General features: G+C 46.6%; 1 protein-coding gene across 1 annotated transcript in view; it reads right to left on the reverse strand.

Moving 5' to 3' along the window:
- The window catches only part of PTAR1 (protein prenyltransferase alpha subunit repeat containing 1), a 75301-nt gene that overhangs the window by 23620 nt on the left and 26427 nt on the right, over positions 1-25254 (reverse strand). The window contains exons 3-5 of the mRNA XM_073670170.1: positions 16939-17005; positions 15240-15344; positions 2330-2543 (exon numbers count right to left, since the gene is read on the reverse strand). Coding sequence (XP_073526271.1) covers positions 2330-2543; positions 15240-15344; positions 16939-17005 — 386 coding nt within the window. The remainder of the gene's footprint in view (positions 1-2329; positions 2544-15239; positions 15345-16938; positions 17006-25254) is intronic.

The following is a 25254-nucleotide window of genomic DNA, read 5'->3' on the forward strand; positions in this document are numbered from 1 at the left end:
ATGGATGCGCCATTTCTGGGGCGGCTGACGGCTGGTGTTTCTAGCCTGGGAGGGGGCCAATATTCATGGCACCCTTCCTGGGCTACTAATATCAGCCTCCAGCTGTCTGCCTAGCCTTTGCTAGCTATTAAAATAGGGGGGACCCCACGTCATATTTTTGGGGGGGTCCCCCATTTTAATAGCTAGTAAAGGCTATGTATTCAGCTGGGGGCTGATATTAGTAGTCTGGGAAGCTCCGTGGGTATTACCCCCTTCCCAGGCTTCAAACATCTGCCCCAGCCGTCTGCTTAACCTCCGCTAGAGACTAAAATTAAGGGGAACCCCACGCCAATTTTTTTTTAAATAAATCCGTTATTTTAACACTAGATGACAAGTACAGTAACCAACACTATCACTGTACTTCATATATATGTGACTGACATGTTTCTGTCTATCTAATCTATGTGTGATGCTCTATTCTTTCTGTTATAAATTGTCGGGTACCGCTGCTGAATTGCCGGCCGGCTTTTTTAAAGAGACGGTGCATGAAAACACTATTATTTGTTTTAATAAATCCTTTACACTAAATGACAAGTACAGTAAGCAACACTGTCACTGTACTTCATATATATGTGACTGACATGTTTCTATCTATCTAATCTATGTGTGAAGCTCTATTCTTTCTATTCTAAATTGTCGGGTGCCGGCTTATGCCGCTGCTGAATTGCCGGCTTTTCATATATTGTCACAGAAGCGATGCGAACTTCCCTGCTCCGGACACAGCGCACCGCTTCTGTGACAAGTGAAAGCTGTCGGCACAGAAGCCCTGCGCTGTGTCCGGAGCTGGGAATACGCAGCGATGTGTCAGTTTCAGCACAGAAGCTGCTGACTGTCTGGACCTACCGCCGCCGTATTTTAACTCCCTCCACCTTATATTAACTCCGACATGGCAGGGATACGGCCACGGCAGCTTATTAACACCCCCAGAGTATCCCCGCATGTCAATTTCTGAAAGTTCAAAAGCATTACCGGCGTATAAGACGACCCCAGACTAGACAGAAGATTTTTCAGTCTTCAAAAGTCGTCTTATACGCCGGAATATACGGTATATATAATAAATATATTTGTTTTGTGTTACCATTTTCCAAGACCATTTTCTTTGTGTGTGCCAAGCTAAGACTTCTATTGGTACCATTTTGGGATACATATGACGATTTGATAGCATTTTCTTAAGAAAGGCTGGATGCCAAAAAATTGGTGAGGAGAGCATTCACTTGACACCTCAAAAGCACTCAAGGGTTGCACATCTTAAACGCCACCATCAAAGATTGACAGCGACATTTCAGTGGTTAGAGGTAGATGGGGTCGAGGGGGCACCTGCCCTATATAGAGAGTGCTCACATAGGGATAGGTTTTTCTTTGGGACAGGCCCATTAATTAGGAATAAAAATTGAGAGTACTCAGTGGTTAAAGGGAACCTGTCACTAGAATAAAACGCTATTAACCTGCAGATATGGGGGTTAATCAGCCGGTTAAAAGAGTTATTAACCTGCTCGGCACCCACACTCCGAACGCTGGAGAGAAAATGAACTATATCTCCCCGGCAGCGTTCGGGTTTCAGTCACGGGGGCGACGCCGGTTCAGTCACCGCTCTGTGTATAGAGAGCGGCAACTGTAACTGCACCCCCGACCCTGACGGACCCTAGCTCTGCATTGGGGCTGGGTGTCGGTCAATGCTGGGGGCGCGATTGCAGCAGGTATACAGAGCAGTGACCGAAACGGCGCTGCCCCCGTGACTGAAACCTGAACGCTGCTGAGGGGACTGAAGTTACTTTTCTCCCCGCAGTGTTCGCTATGTGTGGGCGCCTGGGCAGGTTAGTAACGCTAATAACTCTTGCAGATTAACTCCATATCTGCAGGGTAATAGCATTTTTTTCTGGTGACAGGTTCCCTTTAATATCTGTAATAGCCATCAAAATGTATTGACCACAGAAGATAAAATCTTTATTAATATTTTTTCAATCTGCGATCTAACACAGTGCAAAGACATTTTTCTTAGAAGCGTATGCAGTGATCATTGAAGTTAGAGCAGGTAAAAGATATAAATGGCTGTAATGGTCAAAGGTATCAACAGCCGCACGTGCACTGATCGGCTGATTCCAAAGGCATCTATGATTGATAAATAAAACCAGAAGAAGTCTTTGGCAGAAGGTGAGAGCTATAAAAGATTGCTATTTCTTACAGATTTTCATCAGCGCAAACATCTTTATTTTCCTTTTTTTAATAAAAAAAAGACTAATAAATTCACTAACAAGTATGTTCAAACTTTTACTTTTCACGTTCCAAATACCTTGACATTTAGTTTCCCCAGGTGCTGTAGAACCCAAATACGATGGGACCAGGAGTTGTAGTTGCTTGGGTACCTTCCTGCGGCTTCACAGCAGACATTCATCTCTTCTCGCACAATACCCTGGAGCTGCTCTGTCAGCAACGGACTACTCGCTTCCTTTTTCACCAGCGATGGAGGAATGTGCTCCTGCAGAAGATGCTGCAACACCCATCGCCTGTCATGGAAAAAGTTGAGTTGTTACTAGTTTTAAAACGTATACCAGCCTGAAAGGAGGGCAAAAGGCCTATTGATACGTCTGACTTTTGAGCTTAAACACACTGCAAAAGGCATTGTGCAACCACATAGTGCCCTGCTCTAAAGCATCAACAATAATTCTCGGGTTGGACAACTTCTATGATTTAAACTATTTGTCTGTCCAGTTTTAATGTCCATTGTGTATCTTATTGGAGCAGAACCTAATTTTATTTCTCAACATGACAATACTAGTGGCAACTGAAAATATAATCATCTTCTGGACTAGAACATTTCCAAATATGTCTGATCAAGTCTCTCCAACAGCATCCATGTAGAGGACAGGAGTGCCGGAGAGAAGGCGGCTATACTAACAACAGGCTAGGGCTTCACAAGGAGATCAGTGCAGATCTTCTAATAACATACATACATACATACATACATAATCGGATTTTTCGGACTATAAGACGCACTTTTTCCTCCAAAATTTTGGAGGAAAGTGGGGGGTGCGTCTTATAGTCCGAACACTATATTATGATATGGCCGCATGGTGGTGCGTGTGGGGGAGCGGCAGCGGGGGATCAGCGGGGCACAGGAAGCAGCAGCCGCCTGCTGCAGTCTAGCTGTGCCCGCTACTAAAGAAAATGAATATTCCCTGCTCCCCACGCCCATGGGCGTGGAGAGCAATGAATATTCATTTCTCTTAATAGCCAGCACACTGGAGCCGCAGCGTGGCTCCTGCTGCGCTCTGCGGTTAGTGTGCCCGCTATTAAAGCTCATGAATATTCGCTACAACCCACTCCCATGGGTTGTAGAGAATATCCATGGTCTTTAATAGCAGGCACACTGACAACAGAGCGCGCAGCAGGAGCCGCGCTGCGGTACAGTGTGCTGGCTATTGAACAGACTGAATGGTCACTGCTCCCCACGCACAGAGTCCCGGCGTGGGGAGCAGTGACTATTCCAGCACAGCGTCTCACACTGTGTGAGGGCGCATGGCAGGGACGCCATGCGCGCCCTGCCATGCGCCGCTCACACAGTGAGAGTGTCGGCAGCAGAGCGGGACAGCGCTGGAGGAGAGAGGAGGTGAGTATGATTGTTTTTTTTTGTTTTTTTGTAGGCAGCGTGATGGGGGCTCAAGGGGTGCCATACATACCAGGATGGGGGCTCAGAATGGTGCCATGCATACCGGGATGAGGGCTCATAGGGGTGCCATGCATACCAGGATGGGGGCTCAGAGGGGTGCCATGCATACCAGGATGGGGGCTCAGAGGGGTGCCATGCATACCAGGATGGGGGCTCAGAGGGGTGCCATGCATACAAGGATGGGGGCTCAGAGGGGTGCCATGCATACCAGGATGGGGGCTCAGAGGGGTGCCATGCATACCAGGATGGGGGCTCAGAGGGGTGCCATGCATACCAGGATGGGGGCTCAAGAGGTGCCATGCATACCGGGATGGGAGCCACTTATACCAGGAAGGAGGGGCCATACATACCAGGATGGAGGATATTAACAGAATTGGGGAACATTACCCCAATACCAGTGTCAGCAGCAGACCCCCTCTCCCATAACAGGGCATCATGACCACATTTTTTGCTTAAATTTTTTTTTCCTATTTTCCTCCTTTAAAACCTAGGTGTGTCTTATGGTCCGAAAAATACAAATACGGTGTGTGTGTGTGTGTGTGTGTGTGTGTGTGTGTGTGTGTGTGTGTGTGTGTGTGTGTGTGTGTGTATACAGTGGTGGCCAAAAGTATTGGCACCCCTGCAATTCTGTCAGATAATACTCAGTTTCTTCCTGAAAATGATTGCAATCACAAATTCTTTGGTATTATTATCTTCATTTAATTTGTCTTCAATGAAAAAACACAAAAAGAATTGTCCTAAAGCCAAATTGGATACAATTCCACACCAAACCTAAAAAAGGGGGTGGACAAAAGTATTGGCACTGTTTGAAAAATCATGTGATGCTTCTCTAATTCGTGTAATTAACAGCACCATTAACTTACCTGTGGCACCTAACAGGTGTTGGCAATAACTAAATCACACTTGCAGCCAGTTAACATGGATTAAAGTTGACTCAACCTCTGTCCTGTGTCCTTGTGTGTACCACATTGAGCATGGAGAAAAGAAAGAAGACCAAAGAACTGTCTGAGGACTTGAGAAACCAAATTGTGAGGAAGCATGAGCAATCTCAAGGCTACAAGTCCATCTCCAAAGACCTGAATGTTCCTGTGTCTTCCGTGCGCAGTGTCATCAAGAAGTTTAAAGCCCATGGCACTGTGGCTAACCTCCCTAGATGTGGATGGAAAAGAAAAATTGTCGAGAGATTTCAACGCAAGATTGTGCGCATGGTGGATAAAGAACCTCGACTAACATCCAAACAAGTTCAAGCTGCCCTGCAGTCCGAGGGTACAACAGTGTCAACCCGTACTATCCGTCGGCGTCTGAATGAAAAGGGACTGTATGGTAGGATACCCAGGAAGACCCCACTTCTTACCCCGAGACATAAAAAAGCCAGGCTGGAGCTTGCCAAAACTTACCTGAGAAAGCCTAAAACGTTTTGGAAGAATGTTCTCTGGTCAGATGAGACAAAAGTAGAGCTTTTTGGGAAAAAGCATCAACATAGAGTGTACAGGAAAAAAAAAGAGCCATTCAAAGAAAAGAACACGGTCCCTACAGTCAAACATGGCGGAGGTTCCCTGATGTTTTGGGGTTGCTTTGCTGCCTCTGGACTGCTTGACCGTGTGCATGGCATTATGAAGTCTGAAGACTACCAACAAATTTTGCAGCATAATATAGGGCCCAGTGTGAGAAAGCTGGGTCTCCCTCAGAGGTCATGGGTCTTCCAGCAGGACAATGACCCAAAACACACTTCCAAAAGCACTATAAAATGGTTTTAGAGAAAGCACTGGAGACTTCTAAGGTGGCCAGCAATGAGTCCAGACCTGAATCCCATAGAACACCTGTGGAGAGATCTCAAAATGGCCACCACTATTATATATATATATATATATATATATATATTACACACAAAAAAATAAAGGGAACACTTAAACAACAGAATATAACTCCAAGTGAATCAAACTTCTGTGAAATCAAACTGTACACTTAGGAAGCAACACTGATTGAGAATCAATTTCAAATGCTGTTGTGCAAATGGAATAGACAATAAATGGAAATTATTGGCAATTATCAAGACACACTCAATAAAGGAGTGGTTCTGCAGGTGGGGACCACAGACCACATCTCCGTACCACTGCTTTCTGGCTGACGTTTTGGTCACTTTTGAATGTTGGTTGTGCTTTCACACTCGTGGTAGCATGAGACGAACTCTACAACCCACAGAAGTTGCTCAGGTAGTACAGCTCATTCAGGATGGCACATCAATGCGAGATGTGGCAAGAAGGTTTGCTGTGTCTGTCAGCGTAGTGTCCAGAGGCTGGAGGCGCTACCAGGAGACAGGCCAGTATACCAGGAGACGTGGAGGGGGTAGTAGAAGGGCAACAACCCAGCAGCAGGACCGCTACCTCCGCCTTTGTGCAAGGAGGAACAGGAGGAGCACTGCCAGAGCCCTGCAAAATGACCTCCAGCTGGCCACAAATGTGCATGTGTCTGCACAAACGGTTAGAAACCGACTCCATGAGGGTGGTATGAGGGCCCGACGTCCACAGATGGGGGTTGTGCTCACAGCCCAACACCGTTCAGGATGCTTGGCATTTTGCCACAGAACACCAGAATTGGCAAAGTAGCCACTGGCGCCCTGTGCTCTTCACAGATGAAAGCAGGTTCACACTCAGCACGTGACAGACGTGACAGAGTGTTGGAGACGCTGTGGAGAGAGATCTGCTGCCTGCAACATCCTTCAGCATGACCGGTTTGGCAGTGGGTCAGTAATGGTGTGGGGTGGCATTTCTTTGGAGGGCAGAACAGCCCTCCATGTGCTCACCAGAGGTAGCCTGACTGCCATTAGGTACCGAGATGAGATCCTCAGACCCCTTGTGAGACCATATGCTGGTGCGGTTGGTCCTGGGTTCCTCCTAATGCAGGACAATGTCAGACCTCATGTGGCTGGAGTGTCAGCAGTTCCTGCAAGATGAAGGCATTGAAGCTATGGACTGGCCCGCCTGTTCCCCAGACCTGAATCCAATTGAGCACATCTGGGACATCATGTCTCGCACCATCCACCAACGTCACGTTGCACCACAGACTGTCCAGGAGTTGGCGGATGCTTTAGTTCAGGTCTGGGAGGAGATCCCACAGGAGACCATCCGCAACCTCATCGGGAGCATGCCCAGGCGTTGTAGGGAGGTCATACAGGCACGTGGAGGCCACACACAATACTGAGCCTCATTTTGACTTGTTTTAAGGACATTACATCAAAGTTGGATCAGCCTGTAGTGTGTTTTTCCACTTTCATTTTGGGGGGTGACTCCAAATCCAGGCCTCCATTGGTTAATAAATTTGATTTCATGATTTTTGTGTGATTTTGTTATCAGCACATTCAACTTTGTACAGAACAAAATATTCAATGAGAATATTTCATTCATTCAGATCTAGGATGTGTTATTTGAGTGTTCCCCTTATTTTTTTGAGATATATATATATATTTGTATATTTATATTACACACACACACACACACACACACACACACACACGGGGTCCAGGGGTCAAATCCCACCAAGGACAATATCGGCAAGGAGTTTGTATGTTCTCCCCGTATTTGTGTGGGTTTCCTCCCACACTCCAAAGACATACTGATAGGGAATCTAGAGATTGTGAGCCCCAATGGGGACAGTGGCCATAATGTCTGTAAATAGCTATTTCACTTTACCATATACTGTAGTGTAAAAAGAAAAAAAAACAACGAAAGACGGGAAAAAAATTGTGTACAACTCACACCTACTATACAGTCATATGAAAAAGTTTGGGCACCCCTATTAATCTTAAGCTTAATGTTTTATAAAAATTGGTGTTTTTGCAACAGCTATTTCAGTTTGATATTGTGATGAACCTGTAGCCGCCATCTTGGTAATGATAAATCATATCCAGGGATGGCCACACTTCAGCAGCCCCCACCCTTGGGACCTTCTGTTAAAACGTCAACTAGATAGTTTCCCCCCATCCAGGCTCCTGTAAGATAAGAAGCCTACTTAACACTTGAATGCTAGGAGCTTCAAAGACTTCGAGAGGAAACACAGCCAGCAGGGGGGGGTGCTTCGTCTATCTGTACCTGACCATTTGTCCCATAGGACTAGTTTCTTTGTCTGTCACAAGCATGGAGGCATAAGATATAGAAACATGAAAAGTACACGCATGTTGCATGGGATGGGCCAATAAAAAAAATATCACGGCGTCCCGGAGCCATTGCGCACACAAGCCTCCGCGGTAGACGTTTGTACGTGCTCTGGAAGCCAAGATATAGCGCTGAGCCATTCCTGAGGACCGTATGGTATCATAATTGATATCAAAAGGTCGGTTACGGCGGCCCGAATCCATGGGAACCCCTGGGGGTATCATGAGACCATCCCAGAAGAAGTTATTGGGTTCCATAGAATTTGGGCTTCTGATCGAAGTTAGACCTGAGGGTGGAGACTGAGCCAGCTGACCTCACCAGCAGTGGGCGGGACGGGGCAGGTAAGATAGCAGGACAGACAAGAGACAAGTCAGTCTTGACCCAAGAGTGGTGTGCTGAACATCTGAGCACCAGCTGAGGCCACCAAGGGGAGGAGCAGTTTGACCATGCGGTGGTAGGCCTCAGCCTGTAACAAAGAACCGTGCCTGCGATCGCAGAATCCTCTCCCTGCGTCACAAGAAAATCAAGAAACCGGTAACTGATATGCTGTGGTGATTCTGTGTGTTGTATTCCATTGTTGTATAGTTTAGCCTGACCTTATACCTGTGTATATTTAGTTGTATATCGTGTATCTAGTGTATTATTATAATCAATTACCTCAAGTAATTGTGGGCCTGCCTTTTATTCTGCATAACGAACGCACGTCCGTGTGAGCTCGGCTCAAGCCAAAAACGCTACCCAGGGTTGGTTCCTGACCCGATATAGGCCCATTCACGGACTGGGCGTATATCTAAAATAGGGACTGGTGGCAGCATACCAACTGGGGATTGGGGAAGGCTGGTAGTGACGGTCGGAGGTTCAGATATATATATTCCTGGCGCGGCCAAGGAAGATATATATACCGCCCTCACTACAGAGGGCCCCGATACCCAGTAGGTTACAGGACAGTCTCCCTGGCGACCGCTTATCCTAGGTGCAGTTCCTTGACTGACCTGAGGCTAAGAGGGCGCTAGCGAGTTGTGCTGTGTAGTGACGTTACGGTTTAGTGACGTTGAAGGGATAACACACTACCGTGTTCCCTGCGCTGGTTGCAGCTTCCTGGCACTACTTTCTCTAGGTGCAGTACCTTGACTGACCTGAGAGGTAAGGGGGCGCCAGAGAGCTGCACCCACCGGCCGGCTTTCATCACATTGGTGGCAGCGGTGGGATTGCAGAATAATAGTGTTGTGGGACCCCTACTCCCAGGCACTAAAGACTGCCAGTGGTAACTTCCACTGCTGGAGTCTTAAGGTCAGCCCAACGTTAGACGGTCAGGCTAAAAGTATAACAAGGTGTGTGCAAACTCAGGGTTGCAGCGGTGTCGGTTACCAAGATGGCAGACGGCACCAGGAGCAAGACCCTGCAAGAGGCTAATGCTACGGTCCGTGTGGCAGGAGGGGAGGACATTGTTACTCATGGCGAGGAGGAGTCCAGCCCGGGCACCTCAGGGAGCCAGTCCCCAGTATACGGTCCCGCAGTGGGCTGCCCACCACCTACCCAGCCCAGCCTGTCCAGATCACAAGCCCTTTTACAAGCGGCTATGGCAAGTCTCCAGTCTCATGGCGATGCCGTCTACAAAACCCTCCTGGCAGCATCAGAGAAGGCAGCGGAGGAGGAGCGTGCAGAGCGGGCTGCGGAGCGGGCTGCGGAGCGGGCTGCGGAGCGTGAAGCTGCAGAGCGCCGGGAGGCTGCGGAGCGTGCAGAGCGAGCTGCGGAGCGCCAGCACCAACTGGACCTGGCCCAGCGGGGGCTTCCGCTGGAGCAACCAACCCATCAGGAGACCAAGTCGTCCAAAGTCCGAGCTGAGGACTTCCCTCTACTGGAGAAGGATGGGGACCTGGACTCCTTTCTGGTGGCATTTGAACGGACCTGTCTTCAGCACCATCTGGCCCGGGATCAGTGGGCCAGATACCTGACCCCCCGTTTGAGGGGTAAGTCCCTGGATGCCTTGGGGGACTTACCTGCCGGGGAGGTACAGAACTACGACTGCATCAAGCGGGCCCTGATCCGGCAGTACAACCTCACTCCCGAGTCGTACCGCCAGAAGTTCCGGAGCCTGCTGCGTGGCCCCAAGGACACCTGGACCGATCATATGCGGGCGCTGTTGAGAGCCGCAGAGCACTGGACCTCGGGTCTAGCGCTTACTACCTGCCAGGAGGTCCAGGAACTGTTCGTCACGGAGCAGTTCTTGTGGAACTGCCCAGAGGACCTCCGACAGTTCCTCCGTGACCGAAAACCAACAGGGGCTTCTGCTACAGCCGCCCTGGCAGACGAGTATGCCAATAACAGGGCGCCTGAGCTGAAGAAGTCTGCCAGCAGCACCTGGAGAGGGGGTAAGCCCAGTCATGCCCCTGTTTCCCCGGCCCCTAGAACACAAGGGGTGTATCCCCCTGTTGCCCTCTCCAGGCAAGGACCAGACGTAAGACGTTGTCATCTATGCAACAAACCAGGACACTTTAGGGCTGAGTGTCCCCAGCGCCAAAAGACCCCATCCCAGTCCCAGAGAGCGCCCAATGTTTTGTGTGTGGGAGGGGGTGGTGGTAGGTCCCTGGACAACATCCAACCCGTCACCATAGGCCGTTCTGCGGTCATGGGACTGCGGGACACGGGCGCTGAACGAACACTGGTACGGCCTGAGGTGGTGTCCCCCCAGGACTTGGTACCAGGAAAGACTCTTTCCGTCTCCGGGGTTGGAGGCGTGGAGCCGGCACTTCCCGTTGCCATGGTGTATTTGGACTGGGGTGCCGGAAGGGGGATGCGGGAGGTGGGAGTAACGCCAAATATTCCCGCAAATGTTTTATTAGGGACCGACTTGGGGCGTCTAGTATCGCAGTATGTACCCTCTGAACCCCCAAGTTCGGCCCCCCAAGAGTGTATTGATTTGTCTGCTGCTAATGCCAACCATGTTGTATGTAGTGTGCGTCCTGCTGAGGAGGAGGGAGTGAAACCTGAGGGTAACACCTGCACAGACACAACACAAACAGGGTTAGTGAAAGCAGGTGGGGAGTGTGGGGATGCCCGCAGAGGTGCTCAGCCGGCGTGCCGTGACCTCTTGTCCTCCGGTGAGGGAGGGGGCGGGCAGGATTCTGTAGAGGGAAGCTCAGGGATGGAGAGGGGGGCAGCTACCGGCAGTGTAGGGCTCCCAGGGGTATCCAGGCTGCTGAGTATAGGCCCACTGCAGGGGGAGGAACAGGCCATGGGAGGTGGGGGTGTCCCAAGAGAGGAGCCGCCAGGTAAGACCCCAGGGCAGGAGTTCCCCACATCCGAGATGTCCAAAGGCCTAGGAAGCCTGCCTGATCGGGCGGCTTGGTCAGAAACAGAGGGGAAGCAGGCACTACCCACGGTCACAGCGGTCATAGCCGCTGTCACCAGGAGTGGGAGCGCCGGAGCCCAAGGAGCCTTGCAGAGGTCCGACGGCTTCCCCACTTCTGACCAAGTGTCTGCCGGGTCAGACAGCGGCCAGGTGACATGCCCGGAGGGGCTGACAGAGGATGTGGCAGTTTCGTCGATTCTGGCCACATCAAGTCAGGAATTTCAGGCTGCGTTGGAAGCAGACGACAGCCTGAAAGCTCTCAAGGAACAGGCGGCTACAGGTTCATCACAGATATATGTAATAACTGTTGGATACAGTAATGTTTCTGCCTTGAAATGAGGTTTATTGTACTAACAGAAAATGTGCAATCTGCATTCAAACAAAATTTGACAGGTGCATAAGTATGGGCACCTCACCAGAAAAGTGACATTAATATTTAGTAGATCCTCCTTTTGCAAAAATAACAGCCTCTAGTCGCTTCCTGTAGCTTTTAATGATTTCCTGGATCCTGGATGAAGGTATTTTTGACCATTCCTCTTTACAAAACAATTCCAGTTCAGTTAAGTTTGATGGTCGCCGAGCATGGACAGCCTCTTCAAATGATCCCACAGATGTTCAATGATATTCAGGTCTGGGGACTGGGATGACCATTCCAGAACATTGTAATTGTTCCTCTGCATGAATGCCTGAGTAGATTTGGAGCGGTGTTTTGGATCATTGTCTTGCTGAAAGATCCATCCACTGCGTAACTTCAACTTTATCACTGATTCTTGAACACTATTGCCAAGAATCTGCTGATACTGAGTGGAATCCATGCGTCCCTCAACTTTAACAAGATTCCCAGTGCCGGCATTGACCACACAGCCCCAAAGCATGATGGAACCTCCACCAAATTTTACTGTGGGTAGCAAGTGTTTTTCTTGGAATGCTGTGTTTTTTTGCCACCATGCATAACGCCTTTTTGTATGACCAAACAACTCAATCTTGGTTTCATCAGTCCACAGGACCTTCTTCCAAAAAGAAATAGGCTTCTTCAAATGTGCTTTTGCATACCTCAGCCGACTCTGTTTGTGCGTACTTGCAGAAACGGCTTCTTTCGCATCACTCTCCCATACAGCTTCTCCTTGTGCAAAGTGCGTTGTATAGTTGACCGATGCACAGTGACACCATCTGCAGCAAGTTGATGCTGCAGCTCTCTGGAGGTGGTCTGAGGATTGTCCTTGACTGATCTCACCATTCTTCTTCTCTGCCTTTCTGATGTTTTTCTTGTCCTGACACTTCTGGCCTTAACAAGAACTGTCCCTATGTTCTTCCATTTCCTTACTATGTTCCTCACAGTGGAAACTGACAGGTTAAATCTCTGAGACAGCTTTTTGTATCCTTCCCCTGAACAACTATGTTGAATAATCTTTGTTTTCAGATCATTTGACAGTTGTTTTGAGGAGCCCATGATGCCACTCTTCAGAGGAGATTCAAACAGGAGAACAACTTGCAAGTGGCCACTTTAAGTAGCTTTTCTCATGATTGCATACACCTGGCTATAAAGTTCAAAGCTCAATGAGGTTACAAAACCAAAAAAAGTGCTTTAGTAAGTCAGTAAAAAGTAGGCAGGAGTATTTAAAACAAGAAAATGATAAGGGTGCCCATACTTATGCACCGGTCAAATTTTGTTTGAATGCAGATTGCACATTTTCTGTTAGCACAATAAACCTCATTTCAAGGCAGAAACATTACTGTGTCCAACAGTTATTACATATATCAAACTGAAATAGCTGTTGCAAAAACACCAATTTTTATAAAACATTAAGCTTAAGATTAATAGGGGTGCCCAAACTTTTTCATATGACTGTATGTATGCAGCGAGAGTTCTGCTCCTGAGCTCCTCCTATGGCTAAATCAGTAGGAAAATAAAGGTTATGGCTCTTGGAAGACTGTTATGGCAAAAAAAAAAAATGGCCGTGGCTGGAAAAGGTTAATCTCTTTAGCAGCAGTACATAAAACTCCAGTGTTTAGTCAATTCAAAGAAATTATTTACAATGTTATAATACCCACTTACTCTAAGCTCATGCAAGCGGAATACACAACGGTAGGAAGAAATCTTTCTGCTTAGGATAGACATTGATTCTAGTGTGAAGAATACTGCATGTCTGGTGTATGATCTCAGGATTTAATGTTCTCTCAGGGAATGTTAGATACTAGCGGGTGAGACCAGCCCACAGATAAGAGCCTGATGGGAAACTAATCACCACTCCTATGGGAAATCAGTTAAAAGGCAGCTCGAGTGTAAAATCGCTAGAAGCTTCCATTAAAGATAAACAGGAATAAAGATAAAGCAGGAAGCCTGCCAGTAGACGCAGGACATCAGAGAAAAATAAGCACCTGAAAATACGTTCAGAATAAAGGTTTTTAGCCTATTCCACGGAGCACTGAATTAATGCCTGTTCCATCCCTACAAACAAATATGGGTATATAGACCGCAGAATTTGTAACTGGAACCACTTAAAATTAGCCAAGCCACCTCATTGACTGGACATCATAAGGATAGCTAACATTTACACAAAGGTCCCTGCTTGGTGCAACAGAACAGCCTAGCCGAGGGCGCAACAGAACAGCCTAGCCGAGGGCGCAACAGAACAGCCTAGCCGAGGGCGCAACAGAACAGCCTAGCCGAGGGCGCAACAGAACAGCCTAGCCGAGGGCGCAACAGAACAGCCTAGCCGAGGGCGCAACAGAACAGCCTAGCCGAGGGCGCAACAGAACAGCCTAGCCGAGGGCGCAACAGAACAGCCTAGCCAAGGGCGCAACAGAACAGCCTAGCCAAGGGCGCAACAGAACAGCCTAGCCAAGGGCGCAACAGAACAGCCTAGCCAAGGGCGCAACAGAACAGCCTAGCCAAGGGCGCAACAGAACAGCCTAGCCAAGGGCGCAACAGAACAGCCTAGCCAATGCGCAGATGTGCAGCGCTGTGGACAGTGTAGTCATGTGATCATGTCATCTAGCCACATGGACAGCACAGGCAAGAAGGAACAGTCAGTGTTTACATCAGATTGGACAACAGCGAGGCGGGGCAAAATGGTCATAGAGGATGAACTGCGAGAACTGTAAAACGTTAGTAATGTATTTATTGATGGGGGTTTCCCATTAAATTGCTTACATAGATTTCAATGATGAATGAAAGATAGTCTCAGGGTTAGAAAACCTCTATAATTTTTATTAGCACACATGTACCCCCAAACACTTCCTCTTGCTACATTGAAGCCCAATTCAAGGATCAGATCATACACTGGCTGTCACTAAACACTGCTTCTCACAAAACCAGATGGAGGGAGTATTAAAAAAAAAGCTTTCTTTCGTAGGCTGCATTAGTTATAAAACAAAAACAGAGTATTACTTACCGTGGATCCAGCGCAGACTCTCCGCCGCTGCCCCGGTCTCTGTTGTTTGGTGGCAGTGCTGGTGTCACATTGACAGTTCTGCAGCCAATCAAGAGACTGGGCAGAAGTGGAAAGCCGGTACTGGACCCACGGAGGGTAAGTATTACTCTGTTTTTTTTTTGTTTACTCAGTTTGTTTCTCTTTTCTAGCTACTGCAGCCTAGGAAAAAGTATTCTGGAAGGGGACAACCCCTTTAAGCTTTTCTTTGTGTACGATCTAATATTAGAATTTAAAAATAAAAAATGTTGATATGAGACAAGACACGCCACAACTGGGAGGGGTGTCTTGGTATTTGGTCAGCATTTTACATCAGTATTTGTAAGCCAAAACCAGGAGTGGGTGATAAATACAGAAGTTGTGACGTGTTTCTATTATACTTTTCCTCTGATTGTTCCACTCCTGATTTTGGCTTACTGACCAAATACTGATTATGTGAACGTGGCCTAAGAGCAGCAGTTTTATAACAGCTATAACATACAAAATATTGGGTATGCCTATTTTTTCATCTACAGACGACTACATGCGATGTAGAGGCATAGCACAGTTATGGGGAAACAGGTAATAAAATGCAGGAAGTTAACCACTAAATACTAGACCTGTGGATCCAAGTTTCAGGACTTTTCGGGAACTTCGTTAAGGCCAGTTTCCCAAGATGCAAATCCTTTTCTGGGTTGACAGCCCCAGACTGGATCAACTCTTTCCTGTTGGATAAATATAAGGCACATTACTGATTTAAAGTGGCACGGACCTAATTAAGTCTTAGTATAAACAGGCACATAAACACATCAGGTATACGCGTTTCCTTTTAAAATTATGCCGAGTAACAAAAAGTCTCAGACAGTTTAATCCAACAGAGAAAAAAATAAATAAAAATAAACACAACATCATTGTATCATTGATGAGCAAAACGAGCTCATACGCTGCCAGATCTCTGACATTTGTTATAGGCCTATAATAATATACACAGGCACAGGGAATCAGAAGGGTCAAGAGCTTTACATAAAAATACAAAGTTTCATCATTGATTTTAAAAACTAGTAATAACCAAACCTATCGTAAAGGAGAACACATACTCCTTTCCATAACAGTCCATTTCTAAATCAGATATTAAAAATTATGTGTACAACAGAGAACTTGTGTTCTAAAATACAGAAAAACAAAGAAACCATTAGGATTACACATCCAACTTCCCTTTACTGTATCCCCTTCCTATGAATCGGCACAGCATCACATGGGCAGCTACAACTAGTGCCAGTTCTGTCTGCTCCAAGGATTGCTCATCCGCCCTTTGTAGTTGCCAAACCAAGGATGCGCATGGGGACTCTAAACCCACATCGACATTTTGGGACAATCTCCACGTATGGTACACCCCTTCTGACTCCTGAACTATGATCTGATGTTTTCTAATTCTTTACTGACTTTTCCATAGAACATGTACTGCATAATGTGTTTTATTTGTGTAAAGCTCCTCACATTTTCATTACAATGTTGCAGTCAGATAAAAAATGTGATACAACGTCCCCGCAAGGAGGGGAATCACTAAGTAGCAAAACCAGCGTCACATTAGTTAGCAGATACTATTATAATTTTTTTTAAGATAGTTGTGCCACAATACATTATTTTAGTGATATAATACAATGTTTGTTATAATTTTGCCTACATTTGAATGAACCATCTAATTACTAGTGCTTCTAGATGGCTTCTATTATATTATCCTAAATAAATGGAGAGACCATAATTATAAAGTCAAGGAACGTAAAAGGTCATCTTCTTCATTAAACCATGTGACAGAAGCTGTGCAATTATTAATAACTGATGAAGAACTAGCATTATATAGCCTATGAAATCTTACCTTACAAGAACTTCTGATGTCCATATGAGCGAAACACACATCTCCAAAAAGCCCAGTAGAAAAAGCAAGTCAAAGCCTAACACAAATTGTTGCTATGCAATGGCTCTCGTGTGACTTATAATGATAGAAGCAAGACGAACACAAGGTCCAAGTTTCACATTAAAGGGACTGTCAGCACAGAATGACTTTTCAAACTAAGTACAGGCGCTAAGGCCAAACATTTACATACACCTTCAGGTTTCTCCATCCTTCTCTGGTCCTATAAAGCCAGAGTTGTCCATCAAAGAAGAGGGGGGGTTGTAGACAGAGGGGCAGCAAGCAGGTGGGAAGGTGTATTTAAACAATTGGCCCAGCCGTGAAGCACCAAGTGTCCGTACTTGGTTTCAACAGTCATTCAGGGCTGACAAAGTCCCTTTAAGAAAAGGCAAAAGAAGGATGCATACCTTACATTCCATGCAGTAGTGAAATCGGGGTTCAGCAACAACAGGGTGCAGGTTACATCAATCAATTCTAAAGAAAAGAAAGAAGAATATATTACACATGGAAGATCTTCACAAATGTGCTGTTAAGTTGTGAGACAACATGATTGGCACCCCTGAATATTTAGCACGCTATGTAAGTCTTCAGAAATAAAAAGTGTTTACGGAAACAGTTTGGATGTATGTATCTATCATATGTTTGATACAGAAAAGCATAAGACACAAAAATAAATTTAAAAAAATCTATCAGGAAAAAAAGCATACCAATGGAAAACAATGCCTGGACATGATTAATGGCAGCAAATGAAACAAAATCAAAACTAACCTGTGAGAAATTAGAATGTAGGCTCACCTGGACCCACCTTGTCTATGCGCTCATGACTTTAAAGTGAGATCTGTCACCTGCTACCTCATCTAAGAACAGCATGATGTAGGGAAAGAAGCTGAATCCAACAATGTATCACTTAGATTACAGGGTGCAGCAGTTCTTACATTTAGAAAGGAGCAGAGCTGAGAAAACAAATCCCGCCCACACCAGGCTCTCTAAGTACAAAAGTCCATAGACAGCGAGGTGCTTATCACAGGAAGGGGTTGCCAGCCTAGTCCAGCAATGTTAACCTCTTAGTGATAAATCCTTCAGTTAGTAAACAACAGCACCTTGACAAGTGACACATCCCTGAATTCTGTGTCTCAGCCTCTATCTCCTGCTGTCTTTAGATTACATAACAATAACCTGCTGACAGATTCCCATTAAGTAGCCTTGATGAGCGAACCCGAACTGGACACCTGGTATTCAGTGCTGAACTCCGAACACTGACTTATCAAGGAAGTCCGTTTTAGTATTCAGACTTCTGGGATGAGAGAAACAGAGAGAGAGAGACACCGACAGAGAGAGACAGAGACTCTGTGGGGGTACTCTGCTACCTTTGGCAGCCCCTTAACCCTTACTACGACCATTTTACAGCACTAAAGTTTGGTTCCTCATTGACTTCTGTGGGGTTTGAGTTAAGGTTGGGTAGAGTTCTGGTACCCGAATCGAATTTTGGACTAAAGTTCGTTCGAACCCGAAGAACCTAAGCATCCATGGGTCGGCTTATCCCTACGTATGAATGTTGGTTTGATGCTCAAATAAAGCCAGTATGGGCACACAGTCTTTGCTGAGCTTACAGAGCAGAAACACCAAGTTTTTGAGCAATTTTGAAAAATGGAGAGCTTTCCCTCAGTTTCTGCTCTCTGTTCAGAATTGCAAACACAAAACAAAAATGGTCTAAGCAGACCTGAACTTCCATCACCACCAAGCACAAGCAGTCCAAAAAGGTGCAAGACTATCTCCAAAGACCTTGGCACCAGGTTTCAACAGTACTTAATGTTACTAAACTGCGTAACCCCTTCCCAATATCTGCCATACTAAGAATGGCATTCCTACTATAAAAGTATGGTATATCTCATACTACCATATAGTCTGAGTGATCAAATGATTTACAGATTCAATTTTCCCAAGAGGACTAAAAATAAAAAAAAGTAAGAATGTAAAAAAGAAATTGTATTAAATCTTAAATATAAAAGCTTAAATCACTCACTTTTCCTGTTGAAAGAAATAGAAGTAAAAAAACTAACATGTTTGGTATTGTTGTGTCCAAATAAAAAAAAAAAACTATCTAAAATAGTCTGCTCTATCAAAATATAAAATTATTTAAACCATATGTTAAATGCAGAAAAGAATAAAAAAAATTGAATGCCGGGGGGGGGCTGGTTTAAATGTCATTTAAATAAGGCATTTACATGGTTAAACAGCACCAACCAGAGGTAGAGCTTTGGTTGCTTCTGTTAGCGGCAGATGATGGCTGTGTAACAACTTGAGCCAGCGCTATACACCCTGCACGTGACCTTTGATGTAAATGTATATTACAGTTAAGAAAAAAGAAAAAGTACCGTAAGTAAAAGTAAGAAGTATTTCACTAGACAAACAAGCATATTGTCCAATTATTGAGAATGCATGTTCCTAGGAAGACTCGTTTCCTGTCAGGCCAGTGTAAATGCACCCTTAGGAGCTAAATTGTTAAGGTGTGTTACATGAGAACTCTGGCGTATTACACTTTAATAAATCCCTGGGTTTTTTTTTGGGCAATTCTAAAATTGCGCAAAAATTTTCACGCCAGTCCTGGCCAGCTATGCCACTATGGACGGAGCATGGATGGAACAGAATATGGCTAAGGCTGCTCATCAAATTCACGAAAAGTTAAGCAACTTTAGTGGCGCAACTTACTCCAGAAATGTACTCCAGTATGTGACTGGAGTACATTTCTGCCAGAGGCGCACGGCATTTGTAAGATGCAACTAATTCATTAAATGGTGTGCTCAGAGTAGTGCCAAAATTTTGCAACATTTGGCTTTTTCATGCCAGGTTCTGCGGGACGCCACAGCTCGTCTAATTCATGACAATCCATGGCTTTCCCTATACCAGAAAACAGAGTTCAGTCGCTTACTGTGACAAGAATTCTAGCATGGAGCACGGAGATGAACGCCACTCATAAGACGCTCCAGATTCATGAAGAGTGCGCCTCTTCATGAAATAGGAGTGTCTGACTGCACCACACCCCCTCATCAAGACCAACGAGAAAATCGGGCCAAAGTCTTTAGAACAGGGATGTAAAACTAAAAACATGCAGAGGGCCAAAATGAAAATCTTGGACAAAGTTGCGGGCCAACCTGTATACAGAATAATGGGCCCCACATAGTCCTCCATGCAGAATAATGGGCCCCACATAGTCCTCCATGCAGAATAATGGGCCCCACATAGTCCTCCATGCAGAATAATGGGCCCCACATAGTCCTCCATGCAGAATAATGGGCCCCACATAGTCCTCCATGCAGAATAATGGGCCCCACATAGTCCTCCATGCAGAATAATGGGCCCCACATAGTCCTCCATGCAGAATAATGGGCACCACATAGTCCTCCATGCAGAATAATGGGCCCCACATAGTCCTCCATGCAGAATAATGGGCCCCACATAGTCCTCCATGCAGAATAATGGGCCCCACATAGTCCTCCATGCAGAATAATGGGCCCCACATAGTCCTCCATGCAGAATAATGGGCCCCACATAGTCCTCCATGCAGAATAATGGGCCCCACATAGTCCTCCATGCAGAATAATGGGCCCCACATAGTCCTCCATGCAGAATAATGGGCCCCACATAGTCCTCCATTCAGAATAATGGGCCCCACATAGTCCTCCATGCAGAATAATGGGCCCCACATAGTCCTCCATGCAGAATAATGGGCCCCACATAGTCCTCCATACAGAATAATGGGCCCCACATAGTCCTCCATACAGAATAATGGGCCCCACATAGTCCTCCATACAGAATAATGGGCCCCACATAGTCCTCCATACAGAATAATGGGCCCCACATAGTCCTCCATACAGAATAATGGGCCCCACATAGTCCTCCATACAGAATAATGGGCCCCACATAGTCCTCCATACAGAATAATGGGCCCCACATAGTCCTCCATACAGAATAATGGGCCCCACATAGTCCTCCATACAGAATAATGGGCCCCACATAGTCCTCCATACAGAATAATGGGCCCCACATAGTCCTCCATACAGAATAATGGGCCCCACATAGTCCTCCATACAGAATAATGGGCCCCACATAGTCCTCCATACAGAATAATGGGCCCCACATAGTCCTCCATACAGAATAATGGGCCCCACATAGTCCTCCATACAGAATAATGGGCCCCACATAGTCCTCCATACAGAATAATGGGCCCCACATAGTCCTCCATACAGAATAATGGGCCCCACATAGTCCTCCATACAGAATAATGGGCCCCACATAGTCCTCCATACAGAATAATGGGCCCCACATAGTCCTCCATACAGTATAATGGGCCCCACATAGTCCTCCATACAGTATAATGGGCCCCACATAGCCCTCCATACAGAATAATGGGCCCCACATAGTCCTCCATACAGAATAATGGGCCCCACATAGTCCTCCATACAGAATAATGGGCCCCATATAGGGGTGGTGGTTCTGGTGACGCGAGTGTAATTTTGGACTGTATCACACCCAAATCAATACAGGATTAATGTGTACATTTGTTTTTCAGAAAAATATTGAGCATCATAATACCGTGAAATTGGTTTATCTTTATTGCATGGATATGCTTAGTATGCAGCTAAAAGGTTTTTAAGTGAGATAAGTACATTTATTTCCATAAAGGAATGGATGATTTTGCAAAGCAGATTTTACCTTAAATTACTATTACTAAGGAGGTTAGGGGCATAGTAGAATTGAAGCTCCACAGGGATTCTTAAATATAGAACATCTAAAGAGCCACGCACCGCCGCAGTTTAGCTAAGTTTATCTTTGATCTTCCAAAGGATTTTTTTGTCTTATATATTGCTTTTAATGTTATTTTAAGGAGGCAGACACGAATCATAAGAACCTGTAATTAGATTTTTACAAGATAAGCAGGAAAGTTATTACAAACTTTCAATGCTGAAAAAGTAATTCAGAGGTTTACGTCAATTAAGTCATTTGAGATAGGGAAGGGGGTTAATTATAAATTTTATTTTTTTTCTAAGGATAATACAAGTTGGGTATCATGCTATATTACATGTTCGTGCTGCACTGATTGGTAATATGGTTCCTTTTCACTTCAAGGTTCCTAAATTGCCAATTAATTAAAAGATAAATTCTTACTTCTCCCTGTATGATGCAGACCAATCATAAGCAGGCAGCAATACATTGGAGAATTGGATTGTCTGCCACCCACTGTAATGCCGCAGCCATGTTGGTTGTGGCATTACAGTGATTGGCTGGCCGCACAGCGTCATCAGGTCTATATCAGACCTGGCGCCGCCGTGGTCGTCACAGTCACTCCGGAATCAGACAGTGTAGGGAGAGATGCTGCTGAGCTAGGGAGAGATTTGCTTGTTTCTTAGTTAGTGTAGGTATACCAGACTATATTAGAGGCACATATACATCTCAACAAACAGTCCTTCTGAGGACTAATCCATCTGCAGAGATATCAGTGCTAGGCAGGCAGGCAGTGTATATGGCAGCCTGCAGCGCACATAGCAAGAGGGTCCATTCCAGTTCTGTCTGCTGCTGGTGCTTTTAGGCTGTGTGCCCACGATGCAGAAATGCTCCGGATTTTTCCTGAGCGTTTCTGCATCTCCCCTGGCTGAAAAAATGCGGGTTGACAAGCGCTTTCCAAGCGATTTTAGCATCACTTGGAAAGTGCTTGTCAACTTGCAAACGGCATAGATTTATATAGTGTGACCGAAAGAAAGGTAAAATATAAAAAATAAAATATCATACTTACCTTCCGATGGCCCCCGCAGTCTTGCTTCGCTTCGTCCTGGTTGCCGGCAGATCGCGGTACACTGAAGGACCTGCCGACGTCAGCATCGCGTAACCCGTCACATGACTATGACGTCAGCGCAGGTCCTTCAGACCACCACGATCTGCCGGCATGGGAGGACGAGCGCAGCGGGGGCAGTCAGAAGGTAAATATAACATTTATTTTATTCTTTTTTTCACAGGTTCTATGGTACCCGGGTCCGGAGGAGAGTCTCCTGTCCTCCACACCCGGGTACCATCCACACATTGGATCGCATGGAATGCGCATCAATATATAAAGTGATCCGGAATTCATGCGTTCCAATGAAAGCCAATGGCGGCGAAAACGCTGCGCTTCCGCAAAATGATTGGTAGTGCTGCGTTTTTTTCCGCAATGATAATCCGCAGCGGAAATTTCCGAGGCATGTGCACAGCACATGCGGATTATCATTGGGGAACATGGCAGGCCTTCTACCATGCGTTTTTTTTTTAAGCGTTTCCGCAGCGTTTTTGCCGCTGCGGAAACACTTAAAAAACGCATCGTGGGCACACAGCCTTACAGATATTTGTAGAAACAGGCCCAGGTATCAGGGGCCAGGAATATTTTTTTTTTTATCTTAATCCTCATTATTTGCTTAAAAAGCAATCCAGAGAACACTGTTTTTCTGCTCCATTTGCTTGTTGGCACTGCAGAATACAGCCAGGTCCTTTCCATACTACAGCGCTAAAAATCCATCTATTTAAAACTGTGGTTTGTCCGTCACATGGATCACATATAAGTGCACTGAAAATTCTGTCATTTCTGTACTCCACTGAAATTTTGTTGTAGCTTGTTAGCGAAGTTATTGACACCAGTTCGCTGTTAAAAATAGTTACCTACAGGCCAGCTATTTAAAACTGGTTTTCCATCACACGTATCGCATATCACTGCGTTTCAAATCCAGCCATTTGTAGCGAAAGTGGAAAATATTGTCCTCCATTTAAAGTGAGCAAGGCGCGTGGCAAGGGACTGGGGAGTGGACGTGATGGTGCATGCAGAGGACGAGGCCGAGGCCATGGGCAAGCTGAAATTGTGCCACAACATCCACCCACATCTCGCTCGACCTTCCTGTCCCAATTAATAGGGGACACCACTATTGAACACAGAGCAGTGTGAAAAGGTTATTGATTGGATAGCAGATTATGCTTCCAGTCACTTAGCCGCCGCCACCACCACCACCACCCAGTCTTCCACACGGTCAAGCCTCAGTAGCCGTGAGTCTGGACCGCATATTCCTCACCCTGGTCCTCCTTCCTCCCACCATGCCCAGTGCCCGGAGACAACTGATCCCACAATTGTACACTCCGAAGAGCTGTTCACTTTTCCATTTATAGATTCGTGCCTCTCGCCCGGTCCACTTGAAGCAGGGCAAGAGGAGATCGCATGTAGCGATGCCCAAATATTTGAGCAGCCACGGTCAGATGAAGGCAACGGTGGGAAAAGGTCACAAGAGGTGGACGATGATGAGACAATTGCCAGAAAGTCAGGAGGAGGACCAGGGTGCGGAAGTGGAAGACGAGGTGGTGGATGATATAGTAACTGATCCAACCTGGCAGGGGGACATGCAGAGCGAGGACAGCAGCACACAGGGGGAGGGAGGCGTAGCACCACAACAGGCAGGAAGAAGCAGTGTGGTGGCCGCAGACAGAAGGCGGGCAACCGTTGCCCATAACATCAACATGACGGTAGTTGCCAGTACAACTGTTAGGTCTTCCCGAGTCTGGTTGTTTTTTAAAAAGACTGTCGATAACCCCAAAAAGGCCATTTGCACCACCTGCCAGGCCAGAATCAGCAGGGGTAGCAAAACTACCAGCCTGACCACCACCAGCATGATCAGGCACATGGCAGCAAAGCACCCGACTTTGTGGGCAGAGCCCCAGGGTCCAGGAACAGTGTCTCCGGGTGGCACCACTGCTTCTTACGCTGTTGTATGTGCAAGCCAATCCTCTGTCCATGGCGCATGCGAAGATGCCTCCTGCCCTGCACCTGTCATTGCACACTCTCAACTAGCACCATCAGCAAGCACGTCCACGTCCCAGCGCAGCGTTCAGTTGTCCCTACCCCAGTCCTTGGAACGCAAGAGCAAATACGCATCCAACACCCCACTGGCCACAATACTAAATTCACACATTTCGCGACTGCTTGCGCTCGAAAAGTTGCCTTTTAGCCACGTGGAGACGGAAGCTTTCCGCAACCTGATGGCGGCAGCCGTCCCTCGGTACTCTGTCCCCAGCCGTCACCATTTCTCCCGGTGTGCCGTCCCCGCATTACACGAGCACGTGTCCCACAACATTAGCTGTGCCATCAACAACGCAGTTACTGGGAAAGTCCACCTAACCACAGACACTTGGACAAGTGCTTGTGGGCAGGGACGATACATCTCGCTGACGGCACACTGCGTTATCATAGTGGAAGCCGGGACCCAGTCGGACCTTGGGACGAAACACGTCCTCCCGACGCCAAGGATTGCCGGCCCTGGGTCAATCAGGGTTCCCCCGCATTCTACAGCTTCTGCTCCTCCTCATCAGCATGCATCTCTTGAAATGACATCAGTCGCAACCTGGAAGCACTGCCTCGGCCAAGCCGCAACAGGCTGTGCTGAAGCTAATATGCTTAGGTGACAAACCGTACAACGCTGAAGAGTTGTGGATGGACAGCTCTGAAAGAGCAGGCAGATCTGTGGCTGACACCGCTGAACCTACAGCCAGGCATGGTCGTGTGTGACAATGGCCGGAACCTGGTGGCGGATCTGAGGCGAGGCGAGCTCACACACGTACCATGCCTGGCCCATGTGCTTAACCTCGTGGTTCAACGGTTTCTCTAAGTGTCTTGCAAGGGGCATTGGAGTGCCTACAAATTTTTGGCAGCTTTTGCA

The sequence above is a fragment of the Phyllobates terribilis genome, unplaced genomic scaffold, assembly GCF_046119375.1.
Source record: "Phyllobates terribilis strain yellow unplaced genomic scaffold, ASM4611937v1 Scaffold_1__5_contigs__length_1240528914, whole genome shotgun sequence".
Classification (NCBI taxonomy): Eukaryota; Metazoa; Chordata; class Amphibia; order Anura; family Dendrobatidae; genus Phyllobates; species Phyllobates terribilis.